The 22,709-nt window shown below is 36.1% G+C and overlaps 1 protein-coding gene across 3 annotated transcripts in view; it reads left to right on the top strand.

Annotated features, from left to right (window-relative positions):
* The window catches only part of celsr3 (cadherin, EGF LAG seven-pass G-type receptor 3), a 45,458-nt gene that overhangs the window by 6,799 nt on the left and 15,950 nt on the right, over positions 1 to 22,709 (top strand). For all 3 annotated transcript variants that reach the window (XM_079896147.1, XM_079896149.1, XM_079896148.1), the window contains exons 2-14: positions 7,408 to 7,745; positions 8,652 to 8,940; positions 14,115 to 14,337; positions 15,737 to 15,852; positions 16,003 to 16,091; positions 16,267 to 16,424; positions 16,542 to 16,705; positions 17,224 to 17,349; positions 17,493 to 17,662; positions 18,495 to 18,680; positions 18,925 to 19,035; positions 20,133 to 20,301; positions 22,039 to 22,180. In XM_079896147.1, coding sequence (XP_079752273.1) covers positions 7,408 to 7,745; positions 8,652 to 8,940; positions 14,115 to 14,337; positions 15,737 to 15,852; positions 16,003 to 16,091; positions 16,267 to 16,424; positions 16,542 to 16,705; positions 17,224 to 17,349; positions 17,493 to 17,662; positions 18,495 to 18,680; positions 18,925 to 19,035; positions 20,133 to 20,301; positions 22,039 to 22,180 — 2,281 coding nt within the window. The remainder of the gene's footprint in view (positions 1 to 7,407; positions 7,746 to 8,651; positions 8,941 to 14,114; positions 14,338 to 15,736; positions 15,853 to 16,002; positions 16,092 to 16,266; positions 16,425 to 16,541; positions 16,706 to 17,223; positions 17,350 to 17,492; positions 17,663 to 18,494; positions 18,681 to 18,924; positions 19,036 to 20,132; positions 20,302 to 22,038; positions 22,181 to 22,709) is intronic.

Here is a 22,709-nt window from a genome sequence, read left to right on the forward strand (position 1 = left end):
TGTTTGTAGTTGAGTGCCTTTTGGCTGATTGGGTAGAAATATATTTCCATGTGACTAATTCCAACTATGAAGGGCAAATACATCTAAGCCAGGGGTGCCCAATCCTGCTCCTGCCGATTGACTGTCCTGCACAGTTCATCTCCAACCCTAATCAAACACACCTGCCTTTAATTTTCAAGCGATCCTGAAGACCTTAATTGGTTGCTTCAGGTGTGTTTGATTAGGGTTGGAGATGAACTTTGCAGGACAGTCGATCGGCAGGAGCAGGATTGGGCACCCCTGATCTAAGCATTTCACTTTATTTTTGTGCGCAAACCACACATACAGTGACCCATGACACCTGGGGCCTGTTTTGGTCATGCTAGGTTTGTAATTTCAATGTTCAGAAGTTTGTCAAATGTGAGAGGTCCTGTTGTGAGAATTAGCATGTCAAGTCAAGTCACCTTTATTTATATAGTGCTTTTTACAATACAGATTGTATCAAAGCAGCTTCACAGTGATAACATGAAGATAGTACAATAAAGTTTGTTTCTAGAAGAAAATTGCATCATCGTCCTTAAGTAAGGCAGATCAATAATGTTGTTGAATATTAAATGTCCCCAACTAAGCCAGCCAAAAGCCAAGGCAACAGTGGCAAGGAACCAAAACTCCATCAGGTGACAGAATGGAGAAAAAAACCTTGGGTGAAACCAGGCTCAGTCGGGGTCAGTTCTCCTCTGGCCATTTTCTATTAATTTTGACAGAAAAGGTAGATTCCAGATCGGCCTGTAATTGACTAATTCTGTAGGATCAAGTTGCATTTTTTTAATAAGAGGTTTAATAATAGCCAGCTTAAAAGTTTTTGGTACATATCCTAGTGACAAAGATGAATTAATGATATTAAGAAGAAGATCTATGACCTCTGGAAGCATCTCTTTCAATAGCTTAGTCGGTAAAGGGTCTAACATACATGTTGTTGATTTAGACGATTTAACGAGTTTAGACAATTCTTCCTCTCCTATAGCAATGAATGAATGAAATTTTTCCTCAGGGAGACTACAATGCACTGTCTGATGTGATACTGTAGTAGACGGTTGCATAGTTATAATTTTCTCTCTAATATTATTAATCTTGTAAGTAAAGAAGTTCATAAAGTCATTACTGCGGTGCTGTTTGGAAACGTAAAGCAATCTTTAGTGGCAGAAGTGATAGTTCTACCATAACACAGAGTCGGCTTTGCAACCTTGGCTAAATCAAGTATACATGAGATTAAATAATGATCTGTGATGTCATCGCTCTGCTGCAGAATTTCAACGGCATCAACATTGATTGTGACAATATTAGATCTAGAGTATATGATTACGACAATGAGTAGGTCCTGACACGTGTTGTCTAACTCCAACAGAGTTTAGAATGTCTGTAAATGCTAATCCCAATGCTTCTTTTTCATTATCTTCATGGATATTAAAATCACCAACAATTAGGACTTTATCTGCAGCCAGTACTAACTCTGATAGAAAATCAGCAAATTCTTTGATAAAATCTGTATGGTGGCCTGTATACAGTAGCCAGCACAAATGTCAAACGGGATTTATCACTTACACTAGATAATGTTACAGAAAGCACTATGACTTCAAAATAATTATTTTTGAAACTAGACTTCTGAGTAATACTGAAGATATTGCTATAAATTACAGCAATACCTCCCCCTTTTCCTTTTAAACGAGCCTCGTGGTTATAGCAGTAATCTTGTGGGGTGGACTCATTTAAAGTAATGTAATTGTCTGGTTTTACCCAAGTTTTTATTCGTTGAACATCAATCAAATTTTTACCCTTAAATGGGTTTGGTAGTTTTTTGTATTTCCTATTTCGGGGAACAGACACAGTCTCTATGTGATGATATCTAGGTGAAAGAGTCTCTATGTGATGGGATTTATTTGATAGGATTTAATCAGGTTTGTTATGTTAGGTAGTGAAACCTGAAAAAACCTATACTGTAGGGACCTACAAAACCTATGTGTTTATTTCATGTTTTTGTGAACTGGTAAAAGGTATTTGCATGTTTTCCTACGACCCCAGCAAGAATTGCATCAAACACACTCTCACAGGCAGTTATTTCTAACAATCCCCTTGTGCAAAACAAGCCTAAAATAAAGTTCACTTTAGAATGGGTAAGGGAGCTAGATTATAAAAGATTAAAAGGGTCTGAGAGAGAAGTAGAGAGAAATACAATGAAGAAAGGAGAAATGATGGGTTTAGGGAATGTGTATAGGAGGAAGAAGAAAACAGACTGAGGAAGAGAAGATAACAAAACACTGAAGCGTGGAATAGAGACTTTGGAAATGGAGGGAGGTGAATGACTGACGAGTGATTGAACAGAAGGAATAGAAAGAGGAAAGACTCGCTGAGTTCAGGTCTACGCTCTGAACAGCTGAAGGAAAATTATTTCAGATGAAAGAAATGGAAAATTGCCCTCTTTGAAACCAACCATATTGCTCTTAACATGCTTTATATTGAATGGCTGTATATGCAATGCTTCTGTTTGTATTTGTGCCTGCACTTAAAAATCATCTTCATAACCTGTATTTTGATCTGGTTTACCAGTAAAATATAAAAATTATGTTTTAAGCATACATTTCACAACATTTTGAAAGATTTGATAGATAAAACAAACAAACACAAACAATTTGTCAACAGGGTTAAAAACTTAATTTAAGATATATTCTTTAAAAAGAATAACCATTTTATTGATACCATAAGATCACATACACTACCATTCAAAAGTTTGTGGACAGTAAGATAAAAAAAAAAAAAACTCAATTTGAAAGAAGCCCCTTGGGTTCACCAAGGCTATATTAATTTGATCAAATCCAGTAATATTGTATAGTATATTACAATTTAAAGTTAAAGTTGTCTATTTTAATATATTTTAAAATGTGATGGTAAAGCTTAATTTTCAGCATCATTTTATGATCCTTCAGAAATCATTTTGTTATGCTGATTTGGTGCTCAAGAAACATTTCTTATTATTATCCATGTTTCTTATTATTATCTGTTTTGCTCGCCTCTGGCCCGCCTATATCAGATACACCGATGTGATTGGTGCAGCTCGGCTACAAGGGCATAGTTAATGAGCATCATTACTCAATGCTAGAGTGACTCACTGAGAAAAATCAAATTGTGCTCTCGCGAGAACTCTGGATTTCCAGGGTAGTTGAAAACAGTTGTGCTGCTTAATATTTTTGTGGAAACCGTGATATATTTTTTCAGTATTCTTTTCAGTAAAGATCTTTACTTTTGTAAAATTATAAATGTCTTTACTGTCAGTTTTGATCAATTTAATTATTCCTTGCTGATTAAAAAAAAATATATTACTGCCCTCAAAATTGTAAATAGTGTACAATATAGAGCAGTTGTTTAGGAGTTATAATCAGGGGCTGAATAGAGTATCCTTTAAAAGTTCTTTCAGGCAATCAACTCTCTTAATGGTGAAGTGGACTTGATATATATATATGAAGAGTTCAGATGCAAAAGCCTCTAAGTGCCATCTGAAATTTTCTTCTAGAATGATCATTTTTATCAAGCTCGTATATTTAAGTTCAATAATTTCACTTAAAGGGATAGTTCACTTTGAAATTAAATTTTGGTATGTTTTAGCTTACCTCAAGGGCATCCAAGATGTAGGTGTCTTTTCTTCCGCAGTAGTTTCAATTTTTATATTTTTAGGTCAAACCGTTCTTGTCTGTCAGTCATTTAATGCAGGTCTATGGTCACTATCTCAAAGAGCATGCACAGAGAAGTCCAAATTAAACAATTCCCCATCGTAAGTACACATTGATTTTGATCCTGGAACAACATTCCAATCAACCAATCCGATTTGAGGGACAAGTTTACAGTTTTATGTCAAGTTTAGGCTTACAACAAGGGTTAAGGGACTACTACCTCAGTGTTATTCACATATCATTTCCCTCTGATTCTGAGAAGTTATGGGTAGGGATTGGGTTGGCATTACATTTTCGGGCAGGAATGTTGTTCCAGGATCAACAAAATAATTCTGTTCATAATTATATATCTTGCCTGGCAAAATCATGGTGAATTCCACTGACTGCTAATGTCAGATGCCATAGACAGATATTAAACAAAGAGCAAGTAAACACACACACATGCTGGTGATTTGACTTATCCTCTGTGGGAGCTCGAATGTGTTGATTTAATCAGCATGAATAATAATATTTTCCTCTTGTAAGCTTCATTAATCATTTAAATAAATGTTTTGTTTAGTTTTATTTAGATGATGAGTTACCAGTGTGTTACCCCTGCACATGTTGTGGCCATTTAGAGTAATTACAATTATTTACTTGTCAATTTGCCATAATTGCTATTATTTGTTTGACCTCAGTGCTTACTGGATTATGACAGAAAAATGATAGACAAGATAAGAAATTGGTGATTTGCTTCCGTTGTGTTTTGCGCCATGTGCTTTTCTAGTGCATTAGTTTAATGGCTGCATGGTGTGTTAAAGTGAGAGATGGGGACTGTTTTCGGGAGGTCAGTAGGGAGTCACTGCCTTTATAATCCCGTAATCAAACCAGCTGCCTCCTCGCACCCTTCCCCCTACCTCTCCTGTACCTCGTTCTCTCCCCCCACACCTTCTTTTTGTCCGTCTTTTCCTCATCTCAGTCTCCCACAAACACACATTCCCGGATCTCTTGTCTGCTTGATATTGCCTTCATCTTTCTGACGTCTATGTAAACACTCCTGCTCCCCTGCCTCCATCCTTCCTCTTCTAACCCATTTCGCTCTCTCCATCTCTCTCTCTCTCTCTCTCTCTCTCTCTATGTCTCTCTCTCTCTCGCACAGGGTGGCATTTCATCAAAGGAGGATATAATCTCCTTAGACACTGAGACATCCAGTGACATTAAAAACTTCAAGCCACGGCTGTCGTCCTCACGCGTTGTAGACTCTCACACATTGCGCTTGACAAACACGACTTTATTTCTCCAGCTATTACAGCAGTTCAGTCAAACACTTCATCACTGTGGTAAAACTGTACAAATATTTTGAGCTAAACTGTAATATACAAACAGTACATGCAAACACTGTTTGGTGTGGTGAGCCAAGCAGGATTAAAGGATCTTTAAAGTGCCTCAATTATGCTTTTCCGAAAATTGCCTTATATGCAGTGTGTAGTATAGCTGTTTGTGAATGTAAAATGTCTGCAAAGTTTTAAAGATCAGTGCACGACAAATAAAGTTATTGTCTCCTAAAAGAAGGACTCGCTTAATGAGCTTGCCGTAATGAGTCGTCAGCAATTCCAGCCTTATTTCCTGTGACATACCTACGTAACAACGTAACAAATTTGCATAATGCCAGCCTGTGATCTTCATTGGCTACCTGCGAACAACGTCTACTTTAACCCACGCTCATTGTAGTTGTACCAAAGTGTACATTTTTGTACCCTAAATTATTTTTTTGCACTGAAATTGCACACTTTACCTTTAAGAATGCCAATTTGTTATAAATTTGGGTTATGGATTAACATGGCAGGCGTGGTTGAGTAGAAAGCATGTTTTGTTTCTGTCTGTGTGTTTGAGAGAGAGAAGTGGGGGATGGAAGGTTATTTTATGAGAAATGCTTATCAGCATGAAAGGTATGACTTTTAAGTGGATGACATTATGATCTAACGTCTCTCTTTCACCCCTCCCCCCTTCATTTTATCTTCTGTGGTTTTATTCTTTCCCATCCCTGACTCCTTACCAGCCTCCAGCAGACTCACCCCAAGCTCTCTCTCTCTCTCTCTCTCTCCCTCCCGCTCAATCTCAATCATTTCCTCTTCTCTTCCTCTTCTTTTCTTTCATTCAATTTAAATCGACTTTAGAGTGACTTGCTGCCAAGACTATATTCATGCACTTAATTGCAAAGACATTTTTAATGTATTCAGGGGAAAAAATCATTTAGAAAATTGAAAAGCAACTTTGAAAATGTCATCATTGTTGTACAAACAGCAAGGACATTCTGAATAACACGATTCAGAATTGTTTGGACTGGCAGGGTGTTAGTGGTACTGGAGTATCAAAGTCCTTCAAACACTAGCATGCTTCACTGGTCACTATAATGATAATAGTGCAATGGTGTGTATTTTCAAACTCACAGCCCAATAAGTGGTGCATGGTCCAAAATGAAAGCCAGTGGCTGTAATATTTAAACCCAAACTAATATGGATGTATAAAGCTGAATGTCAGGAGACTTGTCAAGAACTTGTCTCGGTAATATTTTACCCTCCAAAATAAATAATTTACCCTCTCAAAAGGAAAAAAAAGCCCAAATTTAGGACCATTTATGTTTGATTGCATTGGGGCATTATTTTCATGATAATTAATCAAATTTCCTTCAACCGTCATCACTTTAATACAGATCAATGTCAACAATGACATATTATTTAAATATATAATTTATACATCATAATTGTATTTGTTGGACTGTATTTCTGTATTGTATTGCACTGTATTGTTTTACAGTAAGAAGAAATTATAATATTAAGGCGCTGTCACATTAGCCAAAATTTAGCCTGCAAAACCAAGCAGCTGTCTATTGGTCAATGCTGCAAATTTGTGTGGAAAAATAATGCAACATCTGCATGGGGAAACGTTTGCTCTTATGCGAAATTTTCGATCATGTTGATTACAATTGAAATGACTGGATTTCACCCGCAAAATGTCGCTAGTGGTAAAGGTAGTGTTTGCTCACAAAATGAAAATAATACACACTGAATGAAGCACAGTAATAAATAAACCTGGTTTTAAAAATCAACTACAATTTCTACATACAAAACATAATGTCTGAAATGCAATCTGGACATGTTTACATTGGGTTCACCCACTCATTTTCTGATCAGTCACAGAAAACCTTGAATCTTTTCATTATTTTCTCTTTTCATCTTTCCAGTTTGCTCTCTTTTCAATTCTAAACAGTCTGTGACTGTGTATATCCAAAGTTGTGTGCACTGTATGTGCATTTGTGTGTGTATGAGCATAAAGTACGTGTGCATTTGATGGACACATGATTCACTGCGCAGCATGTTGCTAATTTCACAGTCAGTGAGCTGTAGATGAAATCACAGGCTGTACTGTCACCGACCCGACTTCATGTTGAGATGGACCTCTGAAGTAGTACAACTCGCACAGCAGCATTAAAATGTTTCACATTACAATAAAGTAAAACATAGACTGTGACTATCAGAGAAACTGAAGTGGTGTTTTGATGGAGCTGTCAGACATGTTCTTATCACTTAACTTACAAACTAAAGTGATTTGACATTCTGCTTTTACACATACTGTGATACAGGGCAAGGCTTGTCATTTTTATGCTTATTATCTCTCCTTAACTCACTTCATCTTCCCTTTGTCTCATTCTCTGTGTGTTTCTCAGATGGCATTCACAGCGTCAGCGCTCAGTGTGTGTTGCGGGTTCTCATCATTACGGAGGAGATGCTCAGCAGCAGCATCACTGTGCGACTCCAGAACATGTCCCAGGAGCACTTCCTGTCCCCGCTGCTCACTCACTTCCTGGAGGGGGTGTCAGCAGTGCTTTCAGTCTCTCCTGATGATGTGTTTGTGTTTAACGTGCAGCCGGATGCAGATGCAGGAAAGGTGCTCAACGTTAGTTTCTCCGCGGCATTGCCGGGAGGGCAGTTTTTCCCATCAGAGGCTCTGGAGGAGCAGCTGTACCTCAACAGACCTAGACTTAACACCCTTGCACATATGGAGGTAAAACACACACACACACACACAGGCCTCATAGAGTATTTAGACATTTAAACAACATTTAACGTATGAATTTCAAGTAATTATTTCAAGTAATAGAGTAATAGAAATCTTTTTTTTAAATAAATGTCATGTATCTATAATTTGGTTGTCTTTTGTTAAGGCTGCATTTATATAATAAAAGAGACTGTAAAAATAAGTACAGTAAAATTGTGAAATAATTGTTTTCTATTTTAATTTATTTTAAAATGTAATTTATTCCTGTGATGGCTAAGCTGAAATTTCAGCATCATTACTCCAGTCTTCAGTGTCACAGGATCCTTTAGAAATCATTCTAATATGATGATTTGTTGCTCAAGAAACATTTCTTATTATTATCAATGTTGAAAACACTTGTGCTGCTTAATATGTTTGTGGAAACCGTAAAACTTTTTTTCTTTTTTTTTTTATGAATAGAAAATTCAATAGAACAGCATTTATTTGAAAAATATTTTTTTTATTCTTTACTGTCTCTTTAGATAAAGTTAATGTGTCCTTGCTGAATAAAAAAAAAAATCTTCCTGACCCAAAACTTTTGAACGGTAGTTTTTTTATTTAAATTTTATAAAATAAACTTTTCAACAAATTGACAAAAAGGTAAATCTAAAGTTATTTATTCAATTCATAGTTAAATGAAACAATAAATTAATTTAACTTTCTTAAAACATTTTTGCAATTACAAATTTATTTTCTTCATCCTTTTGCCAAATACTTTTCTTTATCTATTTGCCAGTTGAGTTTTGATTTGAAAAAAAACATGAGAGCAACCAATAAATGTTTGACTGAATTTTAAGACACGCTGAATATATTGACTACATACACAAGTTCACACAAACACTTAAAAGCACCTTTTTTTGTGTATTACGGCAGGTTCTCCCATTTGATGATAACGTGTGCTTGCGTGAGCCATGTCAGAACTACATGAAGTGCATCAGCGTCCTCCGCTTCAACAGCTCCGCTCCCTTTATCGCCTCCCCTTCCACGCTGTTCCGGCCCATCCATCCCATCACAGGCCTGCGCTGCCGCTGCCCAGCCGGATTTACCGGAGATTACTGCGAGATTGAAATAAACCTGTGTTACTCAAACCCCTGCATGAATGGAGGAGTGTGTGCTCGCAGGGAGGGAGGCTACACCTGCATCTGCCGAGAGGATTACACAGGTGAGAGTGGGATTGTGTATTTCAGTAAGAGATGTGTTATTGTGTCTTTGTAGATGATGGGGAGTCTTGCAAAGACTTGCAATAGAACGCACTTTGCGGTTTATTCTGGCCAAGAATCGCCCACTTATGGCTGGCTCACACTGACAAAACAAACAGCAACATTTCAAATGTGCACTAAAGTTGGCTGTTGGATGTACAGTAGAATGATGAGAATCATGTTCATACTGCCCAACAGACAGCAACGGATCCAACAAACCCAACAACATTTGGCATTTGATGTTTCTTGGTTAGACAAGAAAAGGACAAAATATATCTTTCAAAGATTTGATGCTAAGAGTAGGACTGGGTATAGATGCAGATCTTCTAATTACATTCCAATTAGGTTCTGATTAACAAATTAGTTAACAAATTCAATTTGATTTCATTCATTTTCAGATATATCAGTTATAATGTCTATTTTGTATATAGTATGTACAGTATGAAAGAAATTCTCAGCTAATGCTTTAAATTATTTAAGGAACCTTCTTGGTAAAAAAAAATAACAATTTACGGTAATTAATAATCTTAAAACAGGGTCCAAACTATGGAGTTCGATTACTATTTATTTATATTAAATATAAAAATAGTAAAAACAGCTCTGTGGATACCAACTGAAGTAAACTTTAAATTGCATTTCTAATGTAAAACCGTTTTTTATAACAATGTGTAAAATTATAAAAAAAAAATTACATTAAACTTATGAACATGAACTACTTGGAGTGGCATGTTGTAGAGTCAAAGGTTGATTGGTTGTCTCCACGATTACACTGTCCAATGGCATTTTAACTTCAAGTTAAATGGATAAAGAAATCAAGTTAAATGGATAAAGAAAAGCATTTGACAAAACAAGAAAAGCAATTGGAAAATGGACAACGAAATGCAACTGGCCAAAATGTCCATTTATTTTTTCAAATAAAAAAATATTTATTAATTTATTATTTTAACTACATTTTAAAACATTAAATTAAACAAACTGTTTTAATTATATACAATTTTATTTTTAAGTGTCACTCCTAGTCCTCTATCCACCTTATTTTTCCATTCAGAAGTAAGCTCTGTTTTCTGCGAATGTGTGAGACTTTCGATTCATTAACCGCTATAGGGAAATAACGAGAAGAATATCAAAGTGCAGTAAATGGACACACTGGTTTGCGTAACAAACCAGTGTGTTTATAATTAAATAAGAAATAACAGTTTGCACCGGAAGCCAGGAACATTAAATTTACAAATGGCCGCGCCCGCTCTTACGTAAAAAATAAGGTGGTAACTTTGGACTTCAAATACTGGTAAAATAACAAATACGGAGTCTATAATAGGTTTGTTTTGCTGAGGGCAATCAATCTTGGGATTTTCAATATTGATTATTGAGTAATCACTAGTAATCAGTTTTTTGAGATCGTTCAAAGGAATATCACGATAAATGATAAAATCAATATTTTAACCCAGCCCTGGCCATGTGTGCCTCCAACGTCTCCAAATCCAGTTACTAGTTTTTCTAAAGAGGCACAAATTGTGCAGCAGCCTGCCAATCAAACATTGCCAGTTTTCTGTTCAATATGCATCAGATGGCCAGTGAAGGGGCTGTGAGCGGTCCGTGGGCGCAGCATCTGATGCGGAGACTAGATGGTGGTGCCTGGTGGAACAGCACAACCGCAAACCAGTTTGTTTTTCAGTGTGTGGCCATTGGGGTTGAACAGACCTAAACTCTCAGCAGTGAAGTCATTCTGAAGTTAAATGAGCAACTCTTAGTAATACAAACGCTGCAGTATGAGAGAAAGTGAAAGAGAGAAAAAGAAATCCAACGGAAGGATGAAAGCAGGGGCAGATGCAGGATCCCCCCGAGGGCTGTACCATGTGTGTGGGGGTTGGGTAGGGTGGTTTAGCCCTAGAGAAGAAGAATAGCTTTGATGAATTAAACATCATTTGAACGAAGCGGAGAGAATACATTACCAAATAGTCTGGATAGGTACAGGGGAGTGGAGCGAAACAGAAAGAGAAAGAGAGAGGAAGAAAGAGGGTGCTCTTAATAGTAAGTCAGAAAGTGAACAGCTGGAGAAAAGAGAGAGAGAGAGAGAGCACCAGACACAAATATAAAAGGACAAAAGTATCTAGAGACTGAAGATAGAGAGACTAAAGATGGAGAGATATTTGCAGAGAGGGTTTTAGAGCCTTTCCCTGCTGGTTTTTAAGTGATTTAGAGTCAGCTGAGAATCAATGGAGATTTGTTTAAGTGTGCGCTGGTGTGTGTGAGAGCATGTGTGTGTACTTAAAAGCTCACCTTTTGTCCATGTCTAGATAAGCGCACTTGAATTCTCTTTGCTTTATGTAGGTGAATATCTCTGTGTGCTATCGCTTGTATTTGTTGTGGATATGTGAAGACAATTCTATTTTTAGTTTTTTGTTTTTGGACTTTAAGATGAACTTGTATAACTCATTGCGAACTGTGAGAATGTGTTTGTATTTTTGAGTTTGAACATGTTTGTGTGCGTTCGTGCGTGTGTGCGCGTGTGTGTATGTTTTCTGTCAGTTCTGGTTGAGAAGTTTAAAGAAATTGCTGTTGGTCTGTGTGTCAGTAAGTGCTCTGTGAGCAGGAGCAGTCAGTGTGAAATGTTTTCTCAGAATTGCGTGTGTTCATGTCAAACAGTCCATATGGTTTAACTAGGGCCAGGGGCATAGAAACACTTTGAAAATGGAATTGGCAAACGTGTTAAATACTAATTAAACATTCTAAAAGCAATTTAATTAAATTCTTAATATATATCTTGCAATATTGGATCACTCTTTCTTATACATTCAGCACCTCTACTTACAAGAAACTATATAATTAAGCAGAAGATAAACACGTTTATTTGCAAAAAAAAACTTATAAAACTAGATAAAAACATTTTTCAAGACAAACTTTAATTTGTAGTTTAAAAGTTTCATAAGCAGTCGCTCATTCAGACTGGTAAATAGATAGATTACTATGTTAGGGTGATTCTGAATGATCAACATATTCATTGTATTGAAATTTGCCATGATTTTATGCTCACTGTCTGTCTGTAATAATCACATATAAATAAATTGCAAAAAAAAAGTAGGCCTAGCAAATTATTAAAAATCATTTAAATATCACACAAATTGTATTTATATAAGCCATGACAACAATTTATATTACTTCATGTAATATTAAATAATGAATATTGGGTTTTCTCTTTTATGAAATATATTTATGATATATTTTAGTTGGTAATATATTTGAGTTGGTGTTCAGGTTTCATGTGTTCAGGGGTTTATATATTTTTATTCTGGGTATAGCGACTTATTTTAAGTTAGCTTTTGAATATTCAGTGCTGCTGTCAAGAGGAATGTGTGCTTAAATCCTTTTCCCTTTGCAGGTGATATGCTTGTAAGCTATGATGAATATGCAAATACCTCTTGTTGAATATGCAGAGAACTCTCAGTCTATGTAGCCAGTAGGATAAAGGCTGGACTGAGCTTCTTTAAATCTGCAAGTCCATGTGTCTTGTGGGTTTTGGTGTCTGTTTATATATGTGTGTGTGTGGCTGGTTTGTATTCATATTGAGCAGTTACTTTAGTGTAAACATTGATGGTTTGTTTGCATGTGATGTGTGTCTGTCCATATGTGTGTCTTGAGGCATTTTGCTGTATGTGTGTATATTTCTGTAGTGGGTCAAAGTTTGAAGTGCTTTTAAAGGCAGATTTTCATACTCCCACTAAAGGGAGGCTGAGATGTCTACATGTGTGTCTGTGCCAGAGGTTTGTACATGCATGCCCATTAATGTGCTTTATTTAACCAGTGCCAGAGGCTCACCACCAACACAATGCTGGAACATCACTATGCCAGAATTTGGCTCACATTTGGCTCAGCAACATAAAGCCTAAGGGCATGATCTGCTGATGTTTCAGAACCCAAACAACAAGCTGCTTTATGAAGGAGTGTGTGTGTGTGTGTTTGTCTGTTATTGGTCCATTGGGGTTTGCCCGTCTACAGGTTTTTACAGAGTTTATACACATTGCTAGAATGTGTGTGTGTGTGTGTGTGTGTGTAAGCTAGACCCCTGCTGATACAGTGATGGTACAATTGTTTAATCATATCAAATGATTTAAAACAGTTACTTTTAATGTTCAGCTTTTCAAATTTTACATAAAGCTGTGAGAAATGATTCATGAATCAAGTAAAAATAGAACTCTGAAAAAAAATGGTAATGTGGTTCAGTTCCATTCGCTCCCTGTTCCCAGCATGCACTAGGGCATGAATAATTATTGGGGTTTCATTTTGGAGTGTTTACCAGTTTTATTTATATTTTGTTGCTGGTTTTGTTGTCACATTTGGTATTGTAAAATCAGATCTGAATGTGAGGGGTGGGTTTTGAGCGCACTAAATGATCGAAGAAGTCTTGCAAGTGAGTCTGTTGTTTTACTGGAAGATCAAGCTATTTTTAAGATTTATTTTTGGTGTCTTTGCCTTGTTCTTAAAAATTACAAGCTCAAAAAATTTAGCAATAAAAAAAAGATTTGCGTTAATGAGTCATTCACAACAAGATATAATAGCAAATGTATGTTGCACAATAACATACATTTAGAAAATAGATTCCATAGATTTCATGCCGACTTGAACATCTTAACTTTAACTAAATAAATATTTTTAAATTTCATCACAATATATGTGTGTTCAAAAATTGACAGATTTTGAGTCCTAACAACTTGACATTTTAAATTTAGTCAAAGTATTTAGTAAAGAAAATTGGGATACCTGATATTAAAATTCTGGCCAATACCAATAAGCCATTTTTTTTATGCTACTGCCAATAACTGATACATGTAAATGGCCGAAACTAAAATTATGAAGTATTTTGTCTAAATAATTCAAAATAAAATGCTAACAACTAAAGTCAATCATTTTAAATGCAACAACTGAATTTACATTATAATATATAAAACGGATATTTCTTTTGAGATTTACTAAAGATTACATTTAACAGTGTTATTAAATTATTATGGTTTTTAAAAATTATCTTCAAAATATCACCACCGAATTTCAAAGATCAGCATCTAAAGATCAGTCAAATTTAATTGAAGAAGTATCAATGTGTGCATGTGTATATTTGATGTGTTTTCTCTGTCTGTCTCAGGCGAGCGTTGTGAGTTTGACCGGCGTGGTGGACGATGTGTGGCAGGCGTTTGTCGTAACGGTGGTACGTGTCGTGAGCTCTCCGGAGGGGGATTCAGGTGTGAGTGTCCTGCGGGAGGTTATGAGAAGCCCTACTGCTCTGTCACCACCAGATCCTTCCCGCCAAAATCATTCATGATGTTCAGGGGGCTCCGTCAACGATTCCACCTCTCCATCTCTCTCTCGTGAGTACATACATGGACACACCTGTTGTGTAATTTAAAGGCATGAAGTCGAATCTTTAGTCATGCGTCAAGTCCAAAACTATGACAGAAATAACCAATTTTGTATTAGTATTTTTTTCTGAGATAGGAGAGATTAATTAAAAACAGTACAAATGTAAATATTTGTATGTGTATAGATATAAATATGAATGTATATATCATAAATCTTATTTTCCCTTCTGTAATCTATTTCTTACGTTCTCTCCTCTCTCTTTCATGCTCTGTTCATGAGAAAAGCTCCTTAGCACTCTTCTTTCATCCTGTTTTTTTCTACTTCCCCTTGTGAGTTTTATTTTCTGGTCATGTGTTTGATGTGATTGGTCAGGGTTTGGTTGCTGTGGCACAGAGGTAATATAATGGATGTTTGCTGTAATCTCCAGGGTGACTAAAACAGAGCTATTTTATTTATTAAAATGGTCAAATATCAACACACCCAGAAAGGGCACAACCTTCTCTCATCTCCCTAGACACGCCAGAATATTAAATCCTTCTCTCTCTCTCTCTCGGTTAAAGCCTGGCCTCTCTGCACTGAAAGATAACCATTGTGCTACAGTGTGCAATTTACCAACTGGCCATATCCTATAAAAACTCTTTTAAATCTAAAAGTCTTTGCTCAGGAGAGCGTAAACAGGGTCCATCTCTCTCAGAGCTTAGGCCATTTGTCAGCGTTTTGTTTGGACCAAACTAGTGCATTTGTAAAAAAAAAAAAAAAAATTTTTGCTTTCCAGAGAGGACATCCAGAGGCATGTCAGCTCTAAATTTATATACCAAAACGAGATATTATTATTTTGGCTTTCATTTGGCAATTTAGTAGAAATGAAATCGCAAATATGAAATTTGAAATTTGAAACTTCATCAGTCAAAATCATTTTATTTATTTAACATGCAGTCAGAGAGTTTTGCCTTACCAATAATGAATCTTATTTATTTATGGTTAATAATTAGTTAATAATTGATCATTTTATTTTGTTTTTATTTATTACATAATATTTGTAATTTTTGTAGTTGTTAAAATTAGGTCTATTTAGTTTTTATTAATTTTTATTAGTTATTTTAGTACATCAAGTTAAACTAAATGAAAATGAGAAATGTTGCTTTGGCAACTAGTTAAAACTTTGCTCTAAAATATTGCTCTAAATGTGCACAAGTTTTGACTTTGAAAGGTCTAATGGATATTGTTTGCTGATCTCCCTGCCATGAAACCGCCCCATGTTGACTGGAACTTGAGTTAAATTCATTTAGAGATCAATTTCTGCTGAGTGTACTTTAAGACAATTTGTGGGCATTACATTATTAAACTCTAAATGGACCTGTACTGATTCATTCCAGAACTTTGATGAGCTTTAATTGTGTTTTGTAGGTTTGCCACATTGGAAAGTAATGGTTTGCTCTTCTACAATGGCCGGTTTAATGAGAAGCACGACTTCCTTGCTTTGGAGATACTGGACGGACAAATGGTTCTTAAATACTCCACAGGTAAAGAAGAGTGCGTGTGTGTGCTCAGTTTTACAATAAATCCTGGACCCATCTATGGTCCAAATTTGGGATTACATAGAAATATGAAAGGGTTGTGGTGTGAATTTTGTCTGTCACTTTAATATCTACTTTTGATCTTCTTTTCCACAGGTGAGTCGTCTACTCTGGTGAGTCCGTACCTGCCTGGTGGAGTAAGTGATGGCAACTGGCACACTGTTCACATCCATTACTACAACAAGGTGAGAAAACGCTCTGAAGAAGCAGAATTTTCATTTTTGGGTGGACTATTCCTTATTCTTCTGTCACTATGGACTTTTCTACTATGGAACTTTTGGTAGTTTCCTTATATTCAGAATGTAGTTGCGTGCTTTGTGTTTGTGTACTTATGGGGAAACATTTGTGTATGTATCCTAGCCAAAGCGAAGTGTTAGCGGTGAGGTTCAGGGTCCATCCGATGAGAAGGTCGCTGTCTTGAGTGTAGATGACTGTGATACGGCCGTTTCTCTGAGGTTTGGCACTCAGCTCGGCAACTATAGCTGTGCTGCACAGGGGAGACAGACCAGCAGCAAGAAGTGAGCGTGCGCACACTCACACATACACATTTATATGTTCACTTTGCACATGTTGGTTTTGCTCAGGAAAACTCATATAGCATCTCATTCTCTCATTCTGTATTGTTTCTCTCACAGGTCTTTGGATCTGACTGGCCCGTTGTTTTTGGGTGGAGTTCCTAACCTGCCTGAGAATTTCCCGTTTGGTACAAGAGAGTTTATTGGCTGTATGAAAGACCTGCACATTGATAACAGACCAGTGGACATGGCAGGATTCATCGCTAATAATGGGACTTTACCTGGTGTGTGTGCATTATGTGATGAAAGTGACGTTCTGTATCTCTGTAATGACATCAACATACACTACCGTTCAAAAGTTTGGGATTCCACAAAATTATTAAGCAGCACAGCTGATATTTACATTGATAATAATAAGAATGTTTCTTGAGCACCAAATCAGCATATTAGAATGATTTCTGAAGAATCATGTGACACTCAAGACTGGAGTAATGACTACTGAAAATTCATCACAGAAATAAATTACATTTTAAAATATATTAAAATAGAGAACAGTTATTTTAAATTGTAATATTTCACAATATTACTATTTTTACTGTATTTTTGAACAAATAAATGCATCCCTGATGAGCATAAGAATCTCACCAGCCCCAAACCTTTGTATGGTAGTGTATACTTCCTTTTGTGAGCATTTGTGGTCATTTTTGGCCTGTTATTGTCTGCTGTCATGGTGATTGTGCTGTAACTGTCTTTTTCTGTGATTGGCTGCAGCATTTGTGATGTAATGCTCTGTCTTTATTAGGTTGCAGTGCCAAATTGCCTTTCTGTAAATCAAACCCGTGCCAGAATGGCGGCACATGTCGGGTGAGCTGGGAGACATATTCCTGTGACTGCCCTGTTGGATTTGGAGGGAAGGACTGCAGCTTAGGTGAGACCTACATAAATGATTTCTCTGTTGATCTTTAAATGAATCTTAAATCAGGATGCCAGTATCAAACAGGAACTATTACTAAATGTTAATGTCATGATGGCATTGCTAATGATGGTAATGTTGGAATGATTCTTCCACAGTGATGTCCCACCCCCATCGTTTCCTTGGAAGCAGTGCACTGTGGTGGGACCTGAAGAATGAAGTCACCATCACCACACCCTGGTACATGGGGCTGGTGTTCCGCACCAGATCAAGAGAGGGAGTTCTCCTGCAGGCTCAAGCTGGACAGTACACCAACTTGATTTTTCAGGTATACTCACTTATAAAAATGCATGAAGAACAATTAGAAAAGCTTTAACCCTTTCAAAGTTATGGTATGGTCTGCATCTCATTACTAATAAGAATTACCTTAAAGAGATGCATTTTTTTCCTGCACTGTTTTTTTTTTTTTTTGTCAGCCAATAAAGTGACATGTTTGTCCACCAAACATATTTTAATTTTTATGATATATATATATATATATATTTTTTTTTTTTAAATTAAGTTTACAGTTAAATGTTTGTCCACCAAATTGTAATTTTATAACCCAACTGTCATAACTGGTATTTTAACACGTTTCATATTAAATAATCTAATTGTTGGAAGGAGGAAGTCCACTTTATTTTAATTCAATTGTAGTAAGTAGTTTCTTAATGTGTTTAGCTACTATTTTTCATAAGCATTTCATTTTAATTTAAATAAAACAATGGAAGAAATATTCATTACAGGCAAACACGAAGTAAAATCAAAGGATTGAATCCTCCATGAATTATGAACCAAGCTTTTCCTGTGGTATTCTGAAGCTCTCTGGCAATAAGGGAAAACCTGGCCTTGTTTGCCTTCAAATATTCCAAGAAATGTCTTAATTCATTAAGAGCCTGATGAAAGAAAAACAATATCTGTTTCAGGGTAGGAAACAAACATTTTCTCTAGAAGCACAGTGTTAATTGCATAAAATTAGCTTGACTTCCCATAGCACTTTGAAGTAGACAATTCTGCGTCAAACTACAAAGGCTCTAGATACTTAGCTGATCAAATATAACTCGCATATCCTATGCAAACAATAAAGGAAATTGAGAAATCGAGTATGTGTCTGATTCCAGGTGGTTTCTGGTCAATTGGTGTTTTCTGTGGCACGGGGTTCGACTCGGCCGGTCAGGTTGAGACTGGATCAGGTTCAGGTGTGTGATGGACGCTGGCATGACCTACAGCTCGAGCTCCGTGATGTCAGGAGCGGCAGAGAGACTCGATATATTGCTACAGTACGACTGGACTTTGGACTGTATCAGGTACACACAAACACATACACCCACACATAAGTGGTCCGCTAACCCCTATTATGTCGCTGATCCCATGTTTAATCCCGTGTTGTAATCCATAATCTGGAATTCTGGAATATCAGATCAGACACAGATCACTGGTCTAGTGATTAAACACTGAAATACATGCGATGTCACTAAAATGGACTAATTTAATCTCACTTTATTTCCATCTCTTTCTCTGCCTCTCTTCAAATCTCTCTCTCTGCCACAGGGAACAGTTATTGTTGGGAATGAGATTAATGGTGTAAAGGTGAAGCACCTGCATGTGGGTGGAGTTTTAGGGTCAGGAGAGGTGCAAAATGGGATACGTGGCTGTATTCAGGTTCGTCATTTTTGCAGTCGGTTTTTATAACCTGATATAACCTCAACTGTGCTCATCGCACTTCTGTAACCTTCTTTAATGCATGAATTATTGGTAGTTATCAATTCCTAACGGGGTCATTCGTTTTTAACAAGCTGACAATTAATTGAATAATTAATAAGAACTTAGAGAGAAAAGTCAGAAAATCATTTTACCAAGTAAATTCCCATTTATAGTTATTATTATAATTATTGTCATTTTATTGGAAACTAATGATGTTAATTTTAGTAATGGATTATTTATTTAGCTAATCGTGAGCTTAGAATTATAAGGTTCTATCTCCGTTTAGGGTAGTTCCGAGATATTGAGCATCAAAGTTTTTACATCCCAGCTGGCACAACTGAGATGGAACCTTTTTATTTTATTAATAACTACTAACAAAATATTTTTTTACAAAAATAACACCACACAGGCATTAATAAACACCTAATGGATCAGATTATGTCAAAAACTCAATTTCGACCAAAAGTGGAGATAGAACCTTATAATTCTAAGCTCACGTAATGTCAAAGGTCAACACTGTTGAACACTACTTGTGATGCACAGCAAGGTTGTATCTATTTGATCAGAAATACAGTAAAATCTCTAATATTGAGAAATATTATTAAATGGTATTATATAACTTTTCTATTTTATGTAATTTTCTACTTTAGTTTTCAATTTAAACTATTTTAAAATCTAATTAATTCCTGTGATGGCAAAGCTGAATTTTCATTAGCCATTACTCTAGTCTTATTTTTACTCTAGTCTTATTTCTTCTTCTTATTATTATCTTTTTTTTCTGGTATTTTTGATGAATATAAAGTTCAAAAGAACAGCATTCATTTGAAATGGAAATCTTTTGTTAAAATGATAAAGGTCTTTACTTTTGCTTTTGATCAATTCATTGCATCCTTGCTGTTTAAGAGTATTGTTTTCTTGTAAAAAACTTTTGAACGGTAATGTATCTGATCTGAAGGGTTTGATGTTTCTAAATGTATTAAAACATTTTTTGAGAAGTTATTATTTTGGGTGTATATTTATGTCTGTGTGCTGAATGTTCTGGCATGTGTCCTCAGGGGGTGCGTCTGGGGGTGCGTCCTGATTCCCCTGCATTACCCCGCCCTTCCAAAACCATCAAAGTGGAGACTGGCTGTAATGTTGGAAACCCATGTAACACATCCCCTTGTCCTGCCCACAGCCAATGCACAGATGAATGGGATCGACACACCTGTATTTGTGAACCAGGTAAGATATGAGTTAGGATTGTTGGATGCAAAACGTACAGAATGAAAATGTTTCAAGATAGACCACTAGTGAAGATCTATGTTCCATTTTTAAAATGTAATGCAATTCTTCATTACAATTTATATAACCAGCATAAGAATTTGCAGAATTGTACTTTTTTTTTTTTTTTTTAATCATTCAGTATCCTAAAACTTTGTTTATTTCTAGGTTTAAGTTTTTGAATCACATATTTTCAATGTGGTGTTAGGTGCCTGCATATATAATATGTATTAATAATACATTGAGCATATCAGTGGCTTCTATGCTAACAGTCTGATAGTTCACCCATACACAGAGAAAATATACATTTTCAAGATCTGCCTGTTTGTATGAGCTCCCATCATGTCTAAATGAAGATACAGACTCGTTCACTTCATTATTATGCTGTTAGAGTTGCATCAGCCCAGTGATATTAATAATGCTGTGCAGAAAAAGAAATCAAAGACTCCCCTCATAAACTCTGAATTAATTTCTCAGACCCCCTCCTGGTAGAGCAAACCCACACACACACACACACACACACGCATAAGAGTGCCTAAATTTAATAGCAGAAATATCTCTCTCATTCTTGCTCTGTTGTTTGTTAGATTCCCATACGTAATTTAACATTCTTAATATGTCTATGCACTGCAGTGTGCTAGTGCTAGAATAAAGTCACTTTATTGTAATCCCATAGTGACTTCCATATCATTCAAAGCAATGGAAAGCTTCACCAGAAGAGCATATGGTTGTTTTACTGCGTCTGCATTCCATTTCTGATGAGCTTTTCTTCATTCGTCTTAATAGGGTTTGCACACACTTCTATACAGTAGTTCAAACATCTCTCTGCTGAAAGAGAGAGAGAGAGAGCAAGAGAGAGAGAGAGAGAGAAAGAAAGGAGGTTATTGTGTCTTTTGATCAGTTGTTGTGCAGATAAAGGCTTTTCTATATAACTCTGGTGAAGATAAGATCAAGGCTGTGCTGTTTTATGTGTTGTTTTGAGTCGAGAGTGAAATACTTTCTGTCCATTCTGCTCCTATCTGTTTTATGCCTTCAAATAAATATGTATGTGAAGGTTTTTTTTCCTCAAGTTTATTTAGCTGTAGATTTCATCGGGGCATATGTAGAATTTTTATTAACATAACATTACTACATTTACTAACATTATCCCTATGGATTTGTTTGCTGCTGAGCCTTTAAGCGATGTGACACGAGTAACAGCATAAGCTGAGGGTTTGCTGCATCCAATATATTTGGCACTGCGTCATCCTGCATTACATTGTTGTATGTTCACAAAACATTTCACTCTGGAGCATGTCGCTCATAGTATCATGGTTGAATTGATGTGACCAGTCATAAAGTTGTGCAACAAAACATTTTTGGGAGTTTACTTTCAATGAATGATCTTTTGAGCACCAAAAGTGTTTTTAGGCATCTCCCTCCATCTGCCATTAATCTGTCAAACAGATGTCACTAACAAACAGTGCTGTCCCAAACTCACGTCATTGGTTGAGCCAACTGATAGCAGTCAGTGATCATACTTTTCAGTGAAATAAACATATGAATAGCTTACTTACACTGTCTCTGCATTTTAAGCTGAGACAGTACTTTAATGTAGAAAAAATGACACACCTATTCTTTAAATATCAATGATACTTGAGGTTTGTGTTTCAACAGTTTTTTTTCTTCAACTTTTCCAACTTTTCTTTTTAAATATAGGATTCTATGGTAAAAGTTGTATGGATGCATGTCAGCTGAACCCATGTGAGAATCAAGCAAAGTGTCACAGGAAGCCCAGCTCCTCTCACGGATATATCTGTGACTGTGAGGACAGTCACTACGGACAGTACTGCCAACACAGGTACACATTCATACACACCAAAACCATGCGTAATTACATGAGCACAAATACACACTAACACACACGTCACTACTTGGATTCACTTCATGCACTGAGAAAATAACTATTTTCTTAAACATTGTTTTTGTCCTGTTGCCCAGTAACTATTTCTAAACATACAAGGCAAAATTAGTTAAGTTTTTTTTTTCCACCTTGTTTTAAGCAGAAATGTAACCAAATTTAGCGCGATTTATACTTAAAAAGTGCCAATGGGTTAATGGACATACATTTACATCAAGATATATTTTCTGAAAACAAATCTTTTTATCTTAACAGTTTTGCTTTTTCAAGAAACTCTAAGGCTGATTTTGATGGGAAACAAGAGAAAAATACTGAAAAGGATTTCTGCCATGTTCCTCCTCTGTCCTTTAGCCCAGTTACTCTTATTCTGATCTGTAATCTCTAATAAGTTGACAAGCAAATGTACCAGTAAGATAATCAGTGAGAGATGGACAAAGACTATAGATGCATTCAGATTTACGGCCGAATT

Source organism: Squalius cephalus, assembly GCF_949319135.1.
Source record: "Squalius cephalus genome assembly, chromosome: 16".
NCBI lineage: Eukaryota > Metazoa > Chordata > Actinopteri > Cypriniformes > Leuciscidae > Squalius > Squalius cephalus.